The 18,106-nt window shown below is 35.4% G+C and overlaps 1 protein-coding gene across 6 annotated transcripts in view; it reads right to left on the minus strand.

Annotated features, from left to right (window-relative positions):
• Window positions 1-18,106, minus strand: part of UBR1 (ubiquitin protein ligase E3 component n-recognin 1) — a 147,061-nt gene that overhangs the window by 85,013 nt on the left and 43,942 nt on the right. For all 6 annotated transcript variants that reach the window (XM_082453063.1, XM_082453062.1, XM_082453064.1 and 3 more), the window contains 2 exons: window positions 16,927-17,037; window positions 4,658-4,788 (listed from right to left, as the gene is read on the minus strand). In XM_082453063.1, the coding sequence (XP_082309189.1) occupies window positions 4,658-4,788; window positions 16,927-17,037 (242 nt within the window). The remainder of the gene's footprint in view (window positions 1-4,657; window positions 4,789-16,926; window positions 17,038-18,106) is intronic.

Genomic DNA, 18,106 nt, shown 5'->3' on the forward strand with positions numbered 1-18,106 from the left:
TTTGTTTTTTTAATATTGAGCTGCATGAGCTGTTTATATATTTTGGAGATTAATCCTTTGTCCGTTATTCGTTTGCAAATATTTTCTCCCATTCTGAGGGTTGTCTTTTCATCTTGTTTGTAGTTTCCTTTGCTTTGCAAAAGCTTTTAAGTTTCATTAGGTCCCATTTGTTTATTTTTGTTTTATTTCCATTACTCTAGGAGGTGAATCAAAAAAGATCTTGCTGTGATTTATATCAAAGAGTATTCTTCCTATGTTTTCCTCTAAGAGTTTTATAATGTCCGGTCTTACATTTAGGTCTCTAATCCATTTTGAGTTTATTTTTGTGTATGGTGTTAGGGAATGTTCTAATTTCATTCTTTTACATGTAGCTGTCCAGTTTTCCCAGTACCACTTATTGAAGAGACTGTCTTTTCTCCATTGTATATCCTTGCCTCCTTTGTCATAGATTAGTTGACCATAGGTGCGTGGGTTTATCTCTGGGCTTTCTATCCTGTTCCATTGATCTATATTTCTGTTTTTGTGCCAGTACCATATTGTCTTGAGTACTCTAGCTTTGTAGTCTAGTCTGAAGTCAAGGAGTCTGATTCCTCCAGCTCCTTTTTTTTCCCACAAGACTACTTTGGCTATTCGGGGTCTTTTGTGTCTCCATACAAATTTTAAAGTTTTTTGTTCTACTTCTGTAAAAAATGCCATTGGTAATTTGATAGGGATTGCATTGAACCTGTAGATTGCTTTGGGTAGTATAGTCATTTTCACAGTATTGATTCTTCCAATCCAAGAACATGGAATATCTCTCCATCTGTTGGTATCATCTTCAATTTCTTTCATCAGTGTCTTATAGTTTTCTGCACACAGGTCTTTTGTCTCCCTAGGTAGGTTGATTCCTAGGTATTTTATTCTTTTTGTTGCAATGGTAAATGTGAGTGTTTCCTTAATTTCTCTTTCAGATTTTTCATCATCTGAAGGAATGATGAAAAATCACTGTATAGGATGATGTGTATGGGAATGTGAGAGATTTCTGTGCGTTAATTTTGTATCCTGCAACTTTACCAAATACATTAATTAGCTCTAATAGTTTTCTGGTGGCATCTTTAGGATTCTCTATGTGTAGTATCACGTCCCCTGCAAACAGTGACAGTTTTACTTCCTCTTTTCCAATCTGTATTCGTTTTACTTCTTTTTCTTCTCTGATTGCCATGGCTAGGACCTCCAAAATTATGTTGAATAATAGTGGTGAGAGTGGACATCCTTGTCTCGTTCCTGATCTTAGAGGAAATGCTTTTAGTTTTTCACCATTGAGAATGATATTTGCTGTGGGTTTGTCATATATGGCCTTTATTATGTTGAGGTAGGTTCCCTCTATGCCCACTTTCTGGAGAGTTTTTATCATAAATGGGTGTTGAATTTTGTCAAAAGCTTTTTCTGCATCTATTGAGATGATCATATGGTTTTTATACTTCAATTTGTTAATATGGTGTATCACATTGATTGATTTGCATATATTGAAGAATCCTTGCATCCCTGGGATAAATCCCTCTTGATCGTGGTGTATGATCCTTTTAATGTGTTGTTGGATTCTGTTTGCTAGTATTTTGTTGAGGATTTTTGCATCTATATTCATCAGTGATATTGGTCTGTAATTTTCTTTTTGTGTAGTATCTTTGTCTGGTTTTGGTATCAGGGTGATGGTTGCCTCATAGAATGAGTTTTGGAGTGTTCCTTCCTCTGCAATTTTTTGGAAGAGTTTGAGAAGGATGGGTGTTAGCTCTTCTCTAAATGTTTGACAGAATTCACCTGTGAAGCCATCTGGTCCTGGACTTTTGTTTGTTGGAAGATTTGTAATCACAGTTTCAATTTCATTACTTGTGATTTTCTGCTCATATTTTCTATTTCTTCCTGGTTCAGTCTTGGAAGGTTATACCTTTCTAAGAATTTGTCAATTTCTTCCAGGTTGTCCATTTTATGGGCATATAGTTGTTTGTAGTAATCTCTTACAATCCTTTGTATTTCTGCAGTGTCAGTTGTGATTTCTCCTTTTTCATTTCTAATTTTATTGATTTGAGTCCTCTCCCTCTTTTTCTTGATGAGTCTGGCTAATGGTTTATCAATTTTGTTTATCTTCTCAAAGAACCAGCTGTTAGTTCTATTGATCTTTGCTATTGTTTTCTTTGTTTCTATTTCATTTATTTCCGCTCTGATCTTTATGATTTCTTTCCTTCTGCTAGCTTTGGGTTTTGTTTGTTCTTCTTTCTCTAGTTCCTTTAGGTGTAATGTTAGATTGTTACTTGTTTCTTGAGGTAGGCTTGTATACCTATAAACTTCCCTCTTAGAACTGCTTTTGCTGCATCCCATAAGTTTTGGATTGTCGTGTTTTCATTGTCATTTGTCTCTAGGTATTTTTTGATTTCCTCTTTGATTTCTTCAGTGAACTCCTGGATATTTAGTAATGTACAGCTTAGCCTCCATGTGTTTGTGCTTTTTACGTTTTTACCCCCGTAACTGATTTCTAATCTCATAGCATTATGGTCAGAAAAGATGCTTGATATGATTTCAATTTTTTTAAATTTACTGAGGCTTGATTTGAGACCCAAGATGTGACCTATCCTGGAGAATGTTCCGTGCGCACTTGAGGAGAATGTGTAATCTGCGGTTTCTGGATGGATTGTCCTATAAATGTCAATTAAGTCTATCTGGTCTATTGTGTCACTTAAGGCTTGTGTTTCCTTATTAATTTTGTTTGAATGGTCTGTTCATTGGTGTAAATGAGGTGTTAAAGTCCCCCACTATTGTGTTACTGTCGATTTCCTCTTTTAGAGCTGTTAGCAGTTGCCTTATGTATTGAGGTGCTCCTATGTTGGGTGCACATATATTTATAATTGTTATATCTTCTTCTTGGATTGATCTCTTGATCATTATGTAGTGGCCTTCCTTGTCTCTTGTAACACTCTTTATTTTAAAGTCTATTTTATCTGATATGAGTATTGCTACTCCAGCTTTCTTTTGATTTCCATTTGCATGGAATATCTTTTTCCATCCCCTCACTTTCAGTCTGTATGTGTCCCTAGGTCTGAAGTGGGTCTCTTGTAGACTGCATATATATGGGTCTTGTTTTTGTATTCATTCAGCAAGCCTGTGTGTTTTGGTTGGAGCATTTAATCCATTCATGTTTAAGGTAATTATCGATATGTATGTTCCTATGACCATTTTCTTAATTGTTTTGGGTTTGTTTTTGTAGGTCCTTTTCTTCTCTTGTGTTTCCCACTTAGAGAAGTTCCTTTAGCATTTGTTGTAGAGCTGGTTTGGTGGTGCTGAATTCTCTTAGCTTTTGCTTGTCTATAAAGCTTTTGATTTCTCCATCGAATCTGAATGAGATCCTTGCTGGGTAGAGTAATCTTGGTTGTAGGTTCTTCCCTTTCATCACTTTAAGTATATCATGCCACTCCCTTCTGGCCTGTAGAGTTTCTGCTGAGAAATCAGCTGTTAACCTTATAGGAGTTTCCTTGTATGTTATTTGTTGTTTTTCCCTTGCTGCTTTCAATAATTTTTCTTTGTCTTTAATTTTTGCCAATTTGATCACTATGTGTCTCGGCGTGTTTCTCCTTGGGTTTATCCTGTATGGGACTCTCTGTGCTTCCTGGATATGGGTGGCTATTTCCTTTCCCATGTTAGGGAAGTTTTTGACTATAATCTCTTCAAATATTTTCTCGGGTCCTTTCTCTCTCTCTTCTCCTTCTGGGACCCCTATAATGCGAATGTTGTTGTGTTTAATGTTGTCCCAGAGGTCTCTTAGGCTGTCTTCATTTCTTTTCATTCTTTTTTCTTTATTCTGTTCCGCAGCAGTGAATTCCACCATTCTGTGTTCCAGGTCACTTATCTGTTCTTCTGCCTCAGTTATTCTGCTATTGACTCCTTCTAGTGTAGTTTTCATTTCAGTTATTCAGTTATTGTATTGTTCATCTCGTTTGTTTGTTCTTTAATTCTTCTAGGTCTTTGTTAAACATTTCTTGCATCTTCTCGATCTTTGCCTCCATTCTTTTTCCGAGGTCCTGGATCATCTTCACTATCATTATTCTGAATTCTTTTTCTGGAAGGTTGCCTATCTGCACTTCATTTAGTTGTTTTTCTGGGGTTTTATCTTGTTCCTTCATCTGGTACATAGCCCTCTGCCTTTTCATCTTGTCTATTTTTCTTTGAATGTGGTCCCCATCAAAATTTTTGATCAAGAAAAGAGCTAAAGACTTGGACTAAAGGGAGACACAATGTTCCGAAGTCCCCACGTTTGTTCACAGACCTCTCGGGGAACCTGGAAGTTGGTCCAGGCCAGGATCAAACTGGGCAATTTACTTCCCTACTGGGATGAATGGCTGCTACGACCTCGTAAATCCTTTAGAACAAGACCCCCAAAATGTTTTTTCTTAAAAAGCAGAAGCTCCTGATTAGGCTCTTCCTTTGGCTTAACGTCTGTATAGTGTCTTAAGAGAACATCTCATATAAATGGACATTTGGAAGTATTCCAATGAGGCAATTCTCTATAAAATATTCATAATGATATTTAAGTTAAAGCAGTAAATAACAACAAAGACATTTTTCAAACACCCATTTTGCAATATAAATAACCATCATGAAAACTTCTCCCTTTTAAAAATTCCCCCACCTTATCTGGAGTTGAGGAGGCAGTTCTTTTTCCTCTTCCCATACTGTCATTTCTACAATGTATTTTATCACTGAAGGGAATATTTTCCTGGCTTGGGCAATTACCTCTTCATTCAACGGACAGCGTAAGTTCTGCAAGAAAGTATAGAAAAACATACTACCAATGTTGTATACAAGTAAGTGGATGAGAAAGATAATGTTATTAATTTATAGCGATAATTTCAATGAGTTCATTTACACCATCCTCCAGGAATGAATTTAACTTCAGCTCAAGAGGCTGCTATTCACATCGGTTTAGCTTAACTCCTTGTGGCCAAGTTGGTGCTACAGATGACAGAAAGGAAAGAAGGCAAAACCACAGAGGTCTCCCTTATGATGCTCTTCCTTATGAATGTTCGTCCCTGCCTGAATAATTATATCATCAGAGAACAATGAGTTATAGGCATTGGCTATCCCCTCCAGCTGACAAAAACTTTTCTCACTAATTTATTTCAACTGATCCTTATAGCCACTCTGTTAAGGCAGAAAATTAAAGGCGTTTAAAAGATAAAGGTCCCATCCAAGGTCAAAGAACCTCTAAACAGATATAAAAAGCAAGACTAAAATCTGGGTTTTTCACTCCCATGGGGGGAAAAAAAATGTTAATTTCATTACAAAATACCACTTCCTTAATAAAGGCTTGTTCAAACCAATTAGCTAAAAAAACGCATTTAAATGCTCTATGTCATAAACCATTATGGAAATGCAAATCAAAACCACAATGAGATATGTCTTCATACTTGCTAAGGTGTCTATAATCAAAAAGGGAGATAACAATAAGTATTGGCCAGGATGTGGAGAAATTTGAACCCTATACACTGCTGGTGGAAATGTAAAATGGTGCAATTTGGAAAACAGTCTGAGAGATGCTCAAAATGTTAAGTATAGTTACCATATGACCCAGCAATTCTACTCCTAGGTATCTATCCAAGAAGAATGAAAACACGTATCTACGCAAAAACTTGTACACAAATATTTGTAGCAGCATTACTCATAATAGCCAGAAAGTGTAAATGACCTAAATTTCCATAAACTGATGAATGGATAAATAAAATGGTATGTAATCCATACAATGGAATATTATTTGGTCATAAAAAAAAAGAATGAAGTACATGTTAAAAAAGCACTAAAGTTATACTTTAAATGGATGAATTTTTTAATACATTATGCAAGTTACAGCCCAATAAGATGTTTAAACAAAGCAATAAGCAGGAAAAGAAACATAGTAGCTCTTTAAGACACACACACACACAAAATCCACTAGAAATTCAGTACAAGGCTTTTAATATTCAATTTTAACGTACCTGCTATAGACCATACTAATGAACTGTATTTTATTCTGTGGTGACCAAAACATTAACCTACACATTTATTCTTTTGCACCTATTCCTTCTCACTCCCCAGTGCTTTATTATTTTAATTTCTACCATCTCTTCAATATGTCACCTTTCCTCTGGAGATTTTGCTCAGAAGCTTTTGCTAGAGAGAGAGAAAAAAGAGTGCCAAAGGTACTAAGAGCAATATTAATCCACTACGTTCCTATTTCTTATCTTTAGCTCAATATTTCCTTTCAATTCTTCAGAAAAGTAGTCTGAATTAAAGAGTTAAGAGAATCTACTCATTACTTCCATACTGTATCAATCAGAGGCTAAGTTCTTCAGAAGAGGTCTGGTAAGTACAGAATAAACTTTTTTTTTGTTTTTTTATTTATTTTTTGGCTGTGTTGGGTCTTCGTTGCTGCACGCGGGATTTCTCTAGTTGCAGCGAGCAGGGGCTATTCTTCATTGCAGTGCGCGGGCTTCTCATTGTGGTGGCTTCTCTTGTTGTGGAGCACGGGCCCTAGAGCACGCGGGCTTCAGTAATTGCAGAGCATGGGCTCAGTAGTTGTGGCTCACGGGCTCCAGAGCGCAGGCTCAGTAGTTGTGGTGCACAGGCTTAGTTGTTCCAGGACATGGGGGATCTTCCTGGACCAGGGATCGAACCCATGTCCCCCGCACTGGCAGGCAGATTCTTAACTACTGTGCCACCAGGGAAGTCCAAGTACAAAAGAAACTTTTAAATAAATCATTTATAGCTTAGAAAATAAGAAGGTCCATTAGAGGGAACAAAAGGGTGATAATCAAAATAGATTTTAAAAAACCTTAATAATTAACCCAGAAATGTACTGCAGGACTAGAAAGAAACTTCTCTTAAATACACTTTAAGAGATACTGTCAAATGCTGGATGATGGGCTGATTAGTATCAGCCAGGTCTAATTACATTTGGTAAATCCCTATTATGGTTGGCACAATGTCACACGCCTGGCAGAGTATGGATTTCACACTCACCAAAGCAGAGATGAAATAAATGCGAAGTACAAAGGACTGTTGGGTGGCAACTGATTAGTTATATGCTAGCCATAAGTGTCCTTCTCTCACATCTAGATCATGATTCAGATCTAGAGTCATTGCAGAATATCCAGATTTACCTTCAGAATAAGGCTGAATGACCAATTACCTTTTGAATCTAATTATAAATCCAAAGAAATCCAAGAAGATCAGGTTAGTTCAGGACTAAATTCAGTGTACTGAGGCCATATGACTCAGGAAAACCACCAACAGACTGGAATCTCACGATGTAGGAAGAGGGAGGCTAGTTTTGTAAACTCGATGAGCAATTTAACTCCCAAGGATTCTTCAGCTACTTAACACAAAACAGTACAAAAACAGTTTTCTAGAATGATTAGTTATGGAATGAAGAGGATATAAAAATCAAGCCACAAAGCCCTCTGACTATATGCTAAACTATTTCAATACCCTTTAAAAAAATATTGGAGGAGGAAATGGAAATAATCAGAATGAAAAGGGTTCTTAAAACAGAAACAAGAGGGACTTCCCTGGTGGTACAGGGGTTAAGAATTCGCCTGCCAATGCAAGGGACACAGGCTTGAGCCCTGGTCCGGGAAGATCCCACATGCCATGGAGCAACAAAAGTCCGTGCGCCACAACTACTGAGCCTGCGCTCTAGAGCCCGCAAGCCACAACTACTGAAGCCCGCGTGCCTAGAGCCCGTGCCCTGCAACAGAGACAAGCCACCCCAATGAGAAGCCCGCGCACCACAACGAAGAGTAGCCCCTCCTCGCCCCAACTAGAGAAAGCCTGTGTGCAGCAATGAGGACCCAATGCAGCCAAAAATAAATAAATAAATAAATAAATAAAATTATTTTTAAAAAAAACAGAAAAAGAGAATGAATAGAAAGGGACATCTGGTGATATTTAATCAAGCAAATTTTTTATTTGTCAAATGAAGGAATAATCATTTGGAATCAGGACAAATAAATGAGTAAGAGAGAAGAGGCAATCTAAAAATAGAGGGCTGAGGGACTTTCTGGTGGTCCAGTGGGTAAGACTGCGCTCCCAATGCAGGGGGCCCGGGTTCGATTCCTGGTTGGGGAACTAGATCCTGAACGCATGCCACAACTAAGACCCAGAGCAGCCAAAATAAATAAATAAATATTTTTTAAAAAACAAATAAATAAAAATAGAGTGCTGAACGATAAGGTATATGTTAACGATAGGTGAATGGGTAAAGAGAATATGAATATGCTTTGTACTCTATTTTTGCAACTTTTTACAAATTTGAAATTATTTCCAAATTCAAGGTTAAAAAAAAAAATGTGCTAGAGTCCAGATTCTAAAGATCTGAATTTTAGTCCCAACTGTCACATTGTCTGGATTACTATGGCTCTTTAATACATTTAAAATCTATTGGATCTATTCACACTCATAACTCTTCAGTTTTTCCTGGCAATTCTCATAAATTTTTCCAGAAGAACTTCTGATTACTTTTGTCAAGTTCCAAAAGAGAATTTGGCTGTTATTCTGATTGGGAATATAATGAATTTATGGACTAATTTTGGAAAAACTTTTATCATTTGTAATGCTGAATCTTCCAATCCAAGAATGAAATGTGTCTTCTGATTTTTTTTTTCATGCTCATACTCCCATAGGAGTATAGTTTTAAAGTTTTCTTAAAACAGACCTGGCAGATTTCTTCTCGGCTTTTTTCCTATGTATTTTTTTTTTTTTTTTGATGGTATAGCAAATGGGATCTTTTCTTTCACTACATTTTCTAAAAGCTATTGCTTGTAAGGGCATTCAAGAAATATTTTTTCTGTAACAACCTAAGTGGGAAAAGAATTTGAAAAAGAATAGATACATGTATATGTAAATAAATAAATAAAGTGACTTGCCTGAAAAAAAAAATTTTGTTGAATACATTAAACTAATGATTTTTAGTATGTAAGTTCCATAACTAACAACCTAATTAAACTCTACTATAGTTTCTAATTCTTTTTCAGTTAATTTTCTTGGGTTTTCAAGGTATAAATCATGACTATTTCACCTCCTCTCCAATATTTATGTATTTTAGTTCATTCTGTTTGTCCATTTGACTGACTTCCAGAATAGCGGTAAATAATAACAGCAATAGTAAATTTCCTTATCCTGTCTCTATCTATAATGGGAATACACTAGTGCTTCATCATCAAGCATGATTAACAGCTTTTGATTTGAGGCCAATAATTCTGGAAGAAATTGAAAATCTTATCAAAGAGCTACTTTCCCAAAAAGTGCCAGGCACAAACAGTTTCACAGATGAATTCCAAAAACAGTTCATTCTAGGAATGTAGGCATGATTATGTTATATTATTCTGTCAAACTTGATTTTACCTGTTAATGTTTTATTTAGGCTTTCAGTATAACAATTATTAATACAACTGATTTATAAATTCCATATTATGTCAGATCTGAAGTCAACATAATGTTGGCTTTATATAACAAATTTGGAAAATTCCCCTCTTCTGCCCTCTATGTTCAGGAGCAATTTGTATGTTTTTGTTATCTGTGTAGTGTTTAAGTAATTGAGTGATTTTTATTTATTTTTTATCTTTTTTTTAAATACAGAGAAACAGAGAAACCGGTATAATAAAAACAACTTTTACCTAAATTTAGTAACTCTTTTTTCCACATATGCTTCCTTTTTTGTTGTTCAAGTATTTTAAGGTAAAAAATAGTCATCATGATATTTTACTCCTAAATACTTTAATATGTATTTAACATGGACATTTCCTTACATAATCTTAATACCCTTATTATAAATCTAATAACATTAACAATAACTTTTAAATATTATCTGATATCTTGACCATATTCAAGTTTCCTAATTATTCCCCAAATGTCTATCACATTTGGCTATGCCTCAAGTCATTTACATCTAAATGAATCTCCCATGCCCACCCCTAGACTTTTGTTCTTCATGACTGAGGTCAGGCCAATTTTTCCTATAAAAAGTCCTACATTCTAGATTTATCTTGAAATGTCCTATATATTATATTTATCTTCCTTGTGGTATTCTTTATCTTGTTCATCTCTCCCCTGTATTTCCTATAAACTAGAAGTTAGATCTCAAGGCTTTATTAAGTTCAGGTAAAACATTTTTAGCAAGAATATTTCATAAGTGAGACTATGTACTTCAATTTCTTAGCAGCTTGAGATAAATTCACATACCATATAATTCACTAAAAATATACTATTCAATGGTTTTTATGTGCAACTATTACCACAGTCAGTTTTAGAACATTTTCATCAACTCAAAAAAACACACAAAAAACCTTTAATGATCACCCCCACAAGGTCTCCATCCTCATAGACTTAAAAAATCACTAATCTAGTTTTTGTCCCTATGGATGCTCTATTCTGGACATTTCATATAACTGTAATCATGTAATATGTGGTCTTTTGTAGCTGGCTTCTTTCACTTAGCATAATGTTTTCAGAGAGTTCCTCCAGATTGAAGTATGTTTCAGCACTTTATTCTCCTTTATAACCAAATAATATTCCACTGTATGGATATAACCTAACCACATTTGCTCATCCATTTATCAGTTGATGAACATTTGGATTGTTTCTAATTTTTATTAAGAATAATAATACTATTCTATTATTGTATAACACTGTTTTATTACAATAATAACACTATTATGAATAATGCTATGAACTTTCATGTATAAATAATTATTTGAACACCTGTTTTCAATTATTTTGAGTATGTCTAGGAGTAGAATTGCTGGGGCATGTAGTAACTCTATATTTCACAGGTTGAAGAACTGCCTCTTTCCAAAGTGGGTGCACCATTTTACATTTCCACCAGCAGTGTCTGCGGGTTCAAATAACACTTGTTATTACCTGCTTCTTGATTATAGCCATTAGCCAGTATTAAGAAGTAGCTCATTATGGTTTTGGTTTGCATTTCTCTAATGACTTATGATGTTGAGCATCTTTTCATGTGCTTATTGGTTATTTATGTATATTCTTTGAAGAAATTCATATTCAGATCCTTTGCCCATTTTAAAAACTGGGTTGTGAAGAACTCCCCGGCCGTCCAGTGGTTAGGACTCCGCGCTTTAACTGTAGACGGCACAGGTTCAACCCCTGGTTAGGGAACTAAGATCCTGCAAGTCACACAGTGAAATAAAATGAAATAAAATAAAATAATAAAATGCCACCACTAAAAAAAAAGAAAAAAAAAACTGGGTTGTCTTTTTATTTTTAAGTTTTAAGAGTTCTTTATAAGTTCTACATACCAGTTCCTTTCATCGGATAATATGACTTGCAAATATCTCTCTCTCATTCTGTGTGCTATCTTTTCACTTTCTTGGTAGTGTCCTTTGGAACATAAAAGTGTTTAATTTTGATGAAGTTCAATTTAAGTTTTTTTTTCTTTTATTACTAATGCTTTTGGTGTTACATCTATGAATCTATTGCCAAATCCAAGGTAATAAAGATTTATCCCTATGTTTTCTTGTAAGAGTTTTATCGTTTTTGCTCTTATTTTTAGGTCTTTGATCCATTCTGAGTTAAATTTTGTGGTTGGTGTGAGTTAGGGGTCCAGATTCATTCTTTTGCATGTGGATATCCAGTTGTCCCAGTCCCATTTGGTAAAAAGATTCTTCTTACCCTAGTGAATGGTCTTGGTACTCTTGTTGAAAAATGGCTGACCACAGACCTGTGTTTATTTCTGGGATTTCAAATCTATTCCGTTAATCTATATTTTTGTCATTATGCCAGTACCACACTGTCTTGATTACTGTTGCTTTGTATTAAGTTTTAAAATAGGGATGTGTGAGTCCTCCAACTCTGTTCTTCTTTTCCAGGGTTGTTTTGGCTACTATGGGTCCCTTACAATTTCATATGAATTTTAGAGCCGTCTTGTCAATTACCCAAAAAAAATTTCCAGCTGGGGAACTGTATTGAATGTGTAGCTCAATTTGGGGAACATGGCCTTTAATATTGTGATTTATAATAAGAAATATCTTCATCCCAGTTTCTGGCACAGAGCTCCTAAAACCCTTGGAATTTCCCAAGTGAAGAAGTGGGGGCTGTCTTTTGTTATGTTTATGAGGTGACTTTTAGAAAGCACCTAAGGATGGGGGCTGGTTGCCTGGAGACCCAACCTTGTGATTAGAAGGTTGCAACTTTCAGTCCCATCCCCATCCCCAGAGGGGCTAGAGGTTGAATCAACTGCCAATGGCCAATAATTTAACTAATCATGCTATGTAACAAAGCCTCCATAAAAACAAACAAACAAACAAAAAATCCCCCATGGGCTTCCAGAGAAATACACACAGATGTCTCTAAATACATAAAAGATCTACTACTGCTAAATTCTTTCCAGGCAACGAAGCTTTCAGCCCCTGCATCCTCATCCTCTGGATACAAAAGGATGCAATGGACACTTTAAAATGACTACTTTTCTCTTCCTTAGGTCAGATAAATTCTAAGGTAAGCCCCCCGCCCCACTTTATTTTTCTTCCCGTTACATTTATATATAACTGAGTTGATTTGAAGCATCAAGACATGCACATGTTAGCACAAGTTAAGATCTGATCACATCTAAATATGCCTGCACTAAATCCAGAACTGTGACACAACAGCACTTAAGTAAAATCTTTGTAAATCTGCTTCCCTAAATCTGGGACACTGAGAAAAAATTAGAAAAATGCAACATTGTCCTTAGAAACTGTACATGTTGAAGGAGTGGATATTCAACAAAAGTCTGTCAATGACCATAAGTACAAAGTAAATACTAAAAATGTTGTAATGCAAGTAAAAAAATATATTCTTGTGAAAATATTTAGGTTTGCCAAAAAATTGTCTTGTTAAAGCAAGACAGTTTATGCCATGTCCAATTATTTGTTACATGATTTCTGTGCAAATCTTTATAACTGGACAAAGCCTCAGTCCTAAAATGTTCCTCTTTAATTAAAATTTATCCAAACTCAATCAGAAGAGTCCATTTGAATTTATTGTTTTACATAAACAACATTAGAATCTATTTATTTTTATATTTTTTCTTCCAGTTTTGAGATATAACTGACGTAGCACTGTATAAGTTGAAGGTGTACAGGATAATGATATGACTTAAATACATCATGACATGATTACCACAATAAGTTCAGTCAACATCCATCAAGTCATATAGATACAAAATAAAAGAAAAAATATTTTTTCCTTGTGGCGAGAACTCAGAGTTTACTCTCTTAACAACTTTTACATATAACACACAGCAGTGTTAATTATTTTAATCATGGTGTACATTATAGCCCCATTATATTATTTATCTTACTGGAAGTTTATACTTTTTTGACCACCTTCATCCAATTCCCCCTCCTCCCACCACCTGCCTCTGATACCACAAATCTGATCTCTTTTTCTATGAAGTTATTTGTTTTTGAAGTATAATTGACCTATAATACTATGTTAGTTCCTGGTATACGACATAGTGATCTGATATATATTTGATAGTAAATAGTCACCATTTCAAAATGGTCACCGTAAGTCTAGTCACCATCTATCACCATACAAAGATACTATATAATTATTGACTATACTCCCCACACTGTACACTTCATACTCATAACCTATTTTGTAACAGAAAGTTTGTACCTCTTAACCTCCCTCACCTATTTTTTTCCTTCCCCCAACCCCATCCCCTCTAGCAAACACTTGTTCTCTGTATCTGTGACTCTGTTTCTGTTTTGTTATGTTTGTTCATTTGTTTTTTTCTTTAGATTCCACATATAAGTGAAATCATACAGTATCTGTCTTTGATTTATTTCACTTAACATAACACCCTCTAGGCCCATCCATTTTGTCTCAAATGGCAAGATTTCATTTTTTTTATGGCTAATATTCCATTTTGTGTATGTGTGTATATATACACAGACACACACCACATCTTCTTTATCCATTCAGCTATTGATGGGCACTTAGGTTGATTCCATATCTTGGCTATTGTAAATGATGCTGCAATGAACATAAGGATGCATATATCTTCTCAAATTAAATAAATTTTGTAATTCTTTTTTCTTAATTTCATCTTTGTATTGTTCATTACTATGCATAGACACAAGTAATTTTTGTATAATTATCTCATATCCTGCAACTGTGCTGAATTTATTAGTTCTAATAATGTTTTAGTGGATTCCTTAGGATTTTCTATATATAAAATCATGTCATCTGCAAACAGAGCTAGTTTTACTTCTCCGTTTCCAATCTGGGTACTTTTTATTTCTTTTTCTTGCCTAACTGCCCCAGCTGTTCAATTACACAGCTGTTGAATACTGCCCCAGTATTCAATTACAATACTGAATGGATATGCTCTGTGGCAAAAGCAGAATCTGCCTTATTCCTGATCTTAGGGGGAAAGTATCCAATATAATTATAGTTGTGAGTTTTTCATAAATGCCCTCTATCAGGTTAAGGAAGTTTTCTTCTATTATAAGTTTACGTCTCTTTTTTAAAATTAATTAATTAATTTATTTATTCATTTATTTTTGGCTGCGTTGTGTCTTTGTTGCTGTGCGCGGGCTTTCTCTAGTTGAGGCAAGCGGGGGCTACTCTTCGTTGCGGTACGCAGGCTTCTCATTGCGATGGCTTCTCTTGTTGTGGAGCATGGGCTCTAGGCACGCAGGCTTCAGTAGTTATGGTACGTTGGCTCAGTAGTCGTAGCTCGCGGGCTCTAGAGTGCAGGCTCGGTAGTTGTGGCATACGGGCTTAGCTGCTCCACAGCAGGTGGGATCTTCCCGGACCAGGGCTCCAACCCATGTCCCCTGCACTGGCAGGCGATTCTTAACCACTATGCCACCAGAGAAGTCCCTATAAGTTTAAGTCTTCTTATCATGAAAGTGTGTTGGATTTAGTCCAATGTTTTTGCTGCATCTACTGAAACGATCATGTGGCTTTGTTTTTTATTCTATTTATATAGTATTACATTAACTGATTTTCAGATGTTAAACTAGGTACTGTATTTTATATCATACGAGGAGGTTCATTATGCCATATCAACCCAATATTCATAATGATGCTAATACTGATGACTGGTTTCAGGTGACAACAGTATGATGCCCTCCCCTGCCTGCCTCACTGTACAGTGTTGTTTTTTCCCTTATGACTAGCAAGTAATCTATGAGATGGTAATTCAGAACCATGTCAATATTGTTCCTCATCAACTCAAGTTTTAAGGGTTTTAGCATCCATTAATGATCCTTGTCTAAATCAAATATTTCCTTAGGGTTTGCAAAATGATGATTTTTCTAATTCTATTATTCCTTCTCTATTAGCTAGCATTCCTGTAGAAAGAAGAGCTTTACCTCATGAACTGGAGATACTTGCTTACAATGAAATACAATTCCTGTTGAAAAGGTAGAATAAACGTTTAGTTCATCCCCTTCAATTACCAGTTTTTAGAGTAAGGAAATGATACAATAACCACTGCATGGCAACAAACAAGTTTTATTCTATTTAGTTATCATGTAAGTTTCATTATTAGAAACTCATGGATTTTTATATAGTGAGTATGATTCAATCAATCATAGTGGTTATTTATTATTGTTTTTCTGATGCCCCAATTGTCCAACTCAGGTCAATGGGAGCCTTTTCAAACTGGGTTTTAGGTTCTTTTGACACAAACCCATCCTCACAAGCCTACCTTATCTATTCCCTAACTCACATGTGGAATCAGGTATTTTTACAAAAAGCCCTGATTTCTTTTAGTGGGAAATGGTACTTAAGAGATCAAAATATATACCCTAAGGGTATTCAATGCTATAGAGTTATCAGGAGCAGTTTAAAAAGTACAAAAACTATTTATTCCTTCAGTTTTGAAAAGTATTCCTCTGTGAAACTATTTGAGCATGGCATTTTTTAGGAAGTACTTTCTTGTGACAATTTTCTAAATTTCTTCAATGGTTACTGCCTATTCAAGTTTTCTCTGTTTCTGAATAAATTATGGCACTTAATACTGTCTGATAAAAGAATCTATTTTCAAATGTATTCATTCAGAGTCATATAAGGAGCCTTTTATAATCCTTCTGTATCTGTGGTTCTATGGTTATTTCCCTATTCCTTTTTTTTTTTTAAAGATTTATTGATTGATTGATTGATTGATTGATTGATTGCTATGTTGGGTCTTCGTTTCTGTGCTAGGGCTTTCTCTAGTTGCAGTAAGCGGGGGCCACCCTTCATCGCGGTGCACAGGCCTCTCACTATCGTGGCCTCTCTTGTTGCAGAGCACAGGCTCCAGACGCGCAGGCTCAGTAGTTGTGGCTCACGGGCCCAGTTGCTCCGCGGCATGTGGGATCTTCCCAGACCAGGGCTCGAACCTGTGTCCCCTGCATTAGCAGGCAGATTCTCAACCACTGTGCCACCAGGGAAGCCCCCTCCCCATTCCTTTTTAATGGTCTACATCTGGGCTTGCTCGCAGTTTTTTTTCTTGCTTAGGACGTATAGTGGATAATCAGTTTGCTGACTTTTTTTTCTTTAAGAAAAGCAATTATGGAATTTGTGTCAATTCTACTGTTTTCTAATTCATTATATTCTCCTATCTATTAATAACTACTTCCATTTGCTCTTTTAGGTTAATATATTGTTCACTCATCAAATTGCTTAACAAAAAAGTATTCTAAGTTCATCTTTTCATTGTAAATTCATTCCTTTAGAGAAATATGGAATATAATCATCAAATGCTTAAATTCTCTAGAGTCAAATAAAACTGCTTACATTTAAATATTATAACATAAAAATCAGGATTATCAATGGAATTCGGCTTAACCCATACACATAACATTTATTTCTATTTAATTTCATCAACCTTAAAATAGTCAGCAATTAAAAAAATAGCAATATTCTTACCTCTTTTGTGGTACCTGCTCTTCCAGGTTCATGACTTATACAAAAAGGGCCAGTTTTCCATGCTTCTGTGTCTCCACAGTCACAAAATCCTCCTCCAGTAGAAGTATGCATCTGATAAATGAAAAATGAGTATGGCTTAATTTCAAAACATATCACAAAGCAAAGAAGAATGATAAAGATGACTCAAATAATAAATGTTTCCCTCTATTTCAACCTTAATTGCCTTTAATGTTATAGATATATATCAAAAAATATTTTGATTAGTTAACCAAAAAAAATCCTTAATACTTAATCACAACAAAACTGAACCTTCAAAATTGCTATTTTTGAAACATATTCAAAGTTTTTAAATAATAGTTTTTAAAACCCTGTACTAATGGAGGAGAACAGATTGTGACGTGTGCAAAAAATAATCCATACTTCACCCAGAATGCTTGAGTAGATTTTATGATTAAACAAACTTCTTAAAAATCATTATAATGATACTTGTATAAGTACTTAAGACATGTATAAAGTATTTTCATCTATATTGATGTTCCACAGCAACTAAAACTTATTCACAACATTTTCCCTTTGAGGGTTCCTGTAAAAAAATATTATCTAAAATATCCTAATTTAGATAGAGAAGGATGACAATGACCTGAATTTGAATCTTCCCCAAATCTCCCCCCTCCAAAGCACACAACTAACAAGGAGAACAAATAAAGCCACACATGACCCATGTCTGCAAGATTACTAGGAGACAAAAAATAAATACCACAACCTTCAAATAGCTTGTTTTATCAGAGTTCCTGTTACCTATCACTTCAAGCCTGTGGTTACAGACAATAGGAGAGGGAAGCTTAAGTGACCCCATGAAAGAGAACAGAGGGGTACAAAGGACTTAGATCAAGCACAAACAAAATCACACTCCAGAAGAGAAAGCCCAATGCCAAGGGACAAATACTGAACACAGGTTAGGACTTGGTGGTTCACAGGGAAAGAGACTGAAAGTGAGCAGGACCAGAAGTGGCCACCTCAGAAAAGCATTACTTTTGGAGGAAAATCAAATACATTAAAAAAGGTGGTAACGCATTATAGATGGGCCAGTAAGTGAAAGAAGTAAATAAAAAAGAAAATTTAAGGATCTTATGAAACAAGAGAGAAACAAGACATGCCAAACCCTCCCCTCACCTCACCA

The sequence above is a fragment of the Balaenoptera physalus genome (assembly GCF_965194825.1).
Source record: "Balaenoptera physalus genome assembly, chromosome: 2".
Classification (NCBI taxonomy): Eukaryota; Metazoa; Chordata; class Mammalia; order Artiodactyla; family Balaenopteridae; genus Balaenoptera; species Balaenoptera physalus.